At 40.5% G+C, this 5,169-nt stretch overlaps 1 protein-coding gene across 1 annotated transcript; it reads left to right on the top strand.

The window, feature by feature from the left end:
* Positions 1–1,787: 1,787 nt before the first annotated feature.
* Positions 1,788–4,679, top strand: LOC141649664 (protein FAR1-RELATED SEQUENCE 5-like). Its single transcript, XM_074458348.1, has 5 exons — positions 1,788–1,884; positions 2,563–2,723; positions 2,907–3,497; positions 3,835–4,007; positions 4,097–4,679. Exons 1-5 carry the CDS (start codon positions 1,788–1,790, stop codon positions 4,677–4,679), a joined length of 1,605 nt encoding a protein of 534 aa, XP_074314449.1.
* The last annotated feature ends 490 nt before the right edge of the window (positions 4,680–5,169 follow it).

Below are 5,169 nucleotides of genomic sequence, written 5' to 3'. Positions count from 1 at the left end.
TGGTTTCCCACATTGAAGGAATAGAGAAAGTGATCTACTTTATAAGTAAGGGACTACTTCACCCATTGCTGATGGAACCTCCTTGGACTTTTAAAGGGGACAATCTCGCCTCCTCAACGGGCGGGGCCCATACCCATATGCGACTCCAATATGGTATCAGAGCCCAAGGTTTAGTCCTGGGTTGTGAGACAAAGATGGGTCTGAAAAAGCGACGGCGTTCTCGTATGACGAAAGGCGAAACCGGGCCACTATTTGGCGGGTCCGAAAAGCGACAATGTTCCGCCCGTCGAAATGTTAGATTTTGAGTATGTACGAAAAAGGAATTGACAATAAAACTGCACTGAATCGACTCCGCTTTCCTAATAGAATAATTCGACCCTTAACAGTGCCTGGGTATAATCGAACTTTCTACTAAGATAAGACGGTGCCCTCTGATTTTTGGCACAAAAATCAGAGACGTAATATAGAAAATATTTTGTGTAGAATGTTAAACGTTCTTTTGATGCAGTAGAAGATTATAATTTTCTGTAACTTTTCTTCTCATCCTTATTCTATTTATATAGAAAGAGAGCCCCCGTCATAGTTATTCGAACGAAAACTATTCCGCAATCCCGTAAATAATTATACGAGCGTACACTCCGTACTTCCCGAACTCGTATTATATTATTTAGAAATTACCCATCATTGAACCGATATTAATTACGCCAAATGAACCGGTAATTACTCTTAAATCACCAACAAGAAATAGATTCGAAAAAGAATGACGTTCCTGCCGGTCGATCGAAAAGGAGATCTTACATGTGAGGGGGCGTGTGAAGAATCACATGTTGGTCTCCCACATCGGAGAAGGAGAAAAGTGTAATCTATTTAACATGATATCACAGCCTAAGGTTTAGTCCTGGGTTGTGAGACGAAGTCGGGTTCAAAAAGCGACGACGTTCCGGCCCGACGAAACAGGTTCGAAAAAGAATGATGTTCCCGTCGATCGATCAAAAAGGATACCTTACATGTGAGACGGGGCATGTGAGAATCACATGTTAGTTTCCCATGTTGAAGATTTAGAGAAGAGTGATTTGCTTTATAAGTCAAGAGGCTACTCCACCCATTGCCAATTGGTTTTGGGATGGAACTTCCTTGGACTTATAAAGTGGACACTCTCTCCTCCTCAATGGGTGTGGCGCAGACCCATATGCGACTCTAACATTCACATTTTTTTAAGGAATAGAGAAAATCCTAATTGCATAGTATCTTTTAGCGTACAATCTGGGTTATTTCTCTCTTGACTCGCATTGATTTAGCTTTAACCTCCGGATTAGCCAGCAAAAGCTGCTTCTGAAGAGTAATTAAAAGCCACAAATTCTCCTTTACGACGGAAATACCCGTCGCAAACTTGCGACGGGTCAATTACATACCATATTTTTCGCGGGTCGGGAAACATGGTATAGACAACGCACTGGTGATCATTTATTGCATATTGTACGTGTGTGTACTTTGCATGACACTTATTGTCAATTATTTGCAATAAGTCCTCATGGCCTTTAATGCCATATATCTCCATATCTCTCTCATTAATGCCACACTTTCTTCTTCACTCTCCTGCGTCTTCTTCTTCAGTTCCAAATTGTGATCCTTCCCATTCAAATGAGTCTATTGTTCAACATTTTTAAGAAACCCCAAAAAAATAAATCCCATTAAAATCTTGCTTGTGTTGAAATTATATATGCGTCTTAAAAATCAGTTGTCAAAATTTACATTCATAATATCTCAAAAAGGACTTCTTGCAAATAATGGCTGACGAAAATGGAGCCTTAATTGATGTTACTATGGTGGACGAAGATGATGATTATGTCATCATTCAAGGAGGGTTTACGAATAATAGTAAAGGTATGTATAATTAGGACACATTTTTAATGCTTACAACAGAATGTTCACATTTCTTTCACAAAGGTGTTTACTTTTGGGGCAGATGTCAACTGTCAACTAGAATAAGGCATATAATGTAAAATGCAGTTGTTGTGTTTTATTTTATTCATGTCAATACTTTTCCTTCTCATGTGACCACTTAACTAGATTATGGCAGTTCATATAAATGCACATGTTGGTATTCATAAAGGTCTACACTTTTAGTTCAAATGTTACCCTGTCAACTATAGAAAGACAGATAATAGAATTTGCAATTGTTGTTTAGTATTTTATTCATGTCTATATTTTTTTGTCAAATGTCACCCTGTCAAGTAGACTATCTCAGTTTGCAATTGTTGTTTAGTAATGTATTGTTGTACATACCTTATGGGCAAATGTCACCCTGTCAATTAGACTATCTCAGTTGGCACATGTTCTTTAGTATTGTATTGATGTCTATACCTTTTGGGCAAATGTCACCCTGTCAATTTGACTTTCTCAGTTTGAACGGACAAAATATAGTTTATTTCTGTCTATATTTTTTGGGCAAATGTCACCCTTTGAACTTCACTATCTAAGTTCATTTTAATGCACTTGTTCTTTTGTATTTGATCAATGGCCATACTTTCTTATCTAATGTAACCCTGTCAACTTCATTAGGTACTAATTATTCCAAGTCACTATCGGGGAGGACAACAGATAAATGGGAAGAGATCTACGAGATGTATCGGAAACACTCACAGGCTGTTAGTTTCAGCATTAGGAAATCAACTTCTCGTAGAGCAAACGGGCCTGGCACACCTGAAATCGAGAGATACTTTGTGTGCTCATGTGAAGGAAAACATGGGAATGGTTTACCTCATATTGCTCTTAACCAATCTAGGAATGCCGCAATCACGCGGTGCGAATGCAGAGCTGGCCTAAGGTCGCAATTAAACGAGGATGGGCAGTGAGAAGTATTGCAACATATCACAGTTCACAACCATGCATTGACTCCCACACAGTGGCAGCAGCATCACCGATCTGAAAGGCGAATAAGCGGTGCCGAGGCAGAGACTATTAGGGCTCTGACAGAAGCGTTAGTCCGCCCATCTGTTCAATACAAGGTGGCGACTGTTGCAGCGGGAGGTGAATCATTTGTTGGACACACAAAGAGGGATCACATTAACTTTGTACACAGGCTGAAGAGTAACGCGATTGAGGGCGGTGATGCAGCGACACTTGTTAATCTTTTAACGAAAAGACAAGCGGAAAACCCTGGTTTCTTCTTCCGTGTGCAATTCAACGAAGAAGGGAGGCTATGTCACCTATTCTGGTGTGACTCAATGATGAGGGAGGATTATCGATTGTATCATGATGTACTTATCTTTGACACAACGTACCGCACCAATAGGTACAATCTTATATGCGGTGCCTTTGTCGGTATAAACAACCACTGGTCCAATGTGATGTTTGGGTGTGCTTTTCTATCGGACGAGAAAGAAGAATCATTTCAATGGTTGTTAAACGTGTTTAATGAAGCTATGGGTGATGATCTCCGTCCTGTCTCCATTTTCACCGACCAAGACAAAGCAATGACAAACGCTCTTGAAGCGGTATTTTCTGTTTCAATTCTTAAATTTCGCACATGATCCAACAATTCTTTAATATGTGACCACTGAGGCTATGTTTTGTCAGTAATCATTGTAATGTCAACATTTAGGATAAATTTGGTCACAATTTGGTCAGTAATTTATCACCATGTCAACTGAGGTTAGTAGATATTTGACATGTCAACATAATTCCAATATGTGATGACATGTAATACCGTTTAATTATTGCACAAAGTTTACACATGTGACCATATTTAGGACTTATGTTTACACTAATATCAATTCCAGAGATATAAACATCTACCCTCGAGATGGTAACACTATTTTCTATGTTGAGCAGGTGTACCCACAAAGTAGACATAGGCTATGCCAATGGCATATCCAACAAAATGCCATCTCTCACTTTGGAACTTTGAAGTATGATAGACCATTCCAGAATATGTTCAACCAATGCCTCAATGGTTACTTTAGTGAAACTAAATTTGAAGCGACTTGGCGAATTATGACGACAGAGTATGGCCTCGATAACCACCCATGGTTCAACCGACTTTACAGCCTACGAACCAAATGGTGCACTGCGTTCAATAACATGTACTTTTCAGCGGGTATTCTATCTTCGCAAAGGAGCGAGAGCACAACCATACAATGGGTTTTCAAGCTTCAAAAACAACTTCAGTTACCGAATTCTTTGGTATATACGAAACAACTGTCCGGAGATGGAGAGGAGAGGAGGAGCCGAAAGAATTCAATTGTATTAGAGCGACCCCGACCTCCGTGTTCCTCCTTGTGGACCTCTTGCAACACGCCTCACAGATTTACACTCTACATCTGTTTCGTGTTTTTGAGAAAGAGTTTGGCCTTGCCATGGGTACCCGTGCATCTATTGTACAATCTGAGGATTCTACCCTATTGTACAAGGTCCACATCGACGGCAACGAGGGATCATCCCATCACGTGACCTATCATTGCGAGAACCACCTAACTTACTGCACTTGTAGGAAGTATCAAGTGATGGGTATTTTATGCAGTCACATCATTAGGGTCCTCTACATGCACTCTGTCCAGGAAATCCCGTCTGCATATATTCGAAGGCGGTGGACGAAGTTCGCAAAGACTGAGGTGTGGAATCGTTTACTCCCGGCAGACATGCGCCGAAGCGCTGCAAACGAGGCTGTCAATTGGTGACGTTCAATGTTTACAAATGTCAACAATCTGATAACAAAGAGCCAGAGCGTTAAAGAGGCTAGGTCAATTGTCGAGAACTTCTATGGTACGGCCAACGCTGGAGTGACCTCTCTACTTCAAAACCTTGCTATGGACGTGGACCATAACACTCAACCATTTGAAGACCATGCTGTTTTAGACCCCGTTCGATGTACGATGAAAGGGAGGAACCAAAGGAAGAAAAGGGCCCTCGGTAAGAAGAAAAGAGCAAAGAAAACCAATGACAACGCCCAGTTCAATGCTGATTCCTACACGCCAGTACCGCGGCTCCTGTGAGTGCTTGAGTTGTTCTAACAGTTTCACCTTTTGAGACCGACACCTACCTACTATGTATCATTTTGGCGCAATAACTATGTCGTCTCTTAGTTTTTATTTTAAAATTATGTTAAGAATGATGTACACGTGACCATTATTGCATAATTTGGGACCTTTTCTTATGTGGTAATATAAT

The sequence above is a fragment of the Silene latifolia genome, chromosome 3 (assembly GCF_048544455.1).
Source record: "Silene latifolia isolate original U9 population chromosome 3, ASM4854445v1, whole genome shotgun sequence".
In the NCBI taxonomy this organism is placed as follows: domain Eukaryota; kingdom Viridiplantae; phylum Streptophyta; class Magnoliopsida; order Caryophyllales; family Caryophyllaceae; genus Silene; species Silene latifolia.
The sequence above is the reverse complement of the archived record's forward strand: the minus strand, read 5'-3'. Positions and strand labels throughout refer to the sequence as shown.

Excerpts from the sequence above, each read along its gene's own strand:
- LOC141649664 (XM_074458348.1), top strand. The coding sequence starts at position 1,788 with ATGGCTGACGAAAATGGAGCCTTAATTGATGTTACTATGGTGGACGAA. Across the intron at positions 2,724-2,906 it reads CTGAAATCGAGAGATACTTT|TGGCAGCAGCATCACCGATC; the intron begins GTGTGCTCATGT and ends ACTCCCACACAG. Across the intron at positions 3,498-3,834 it reads TGACAAACGCTCTTGAAGCG|GTGTACCCACAAAGTAGACA; the intron begins GTATTTTCTGTT and ends TATGTTGAGCAG.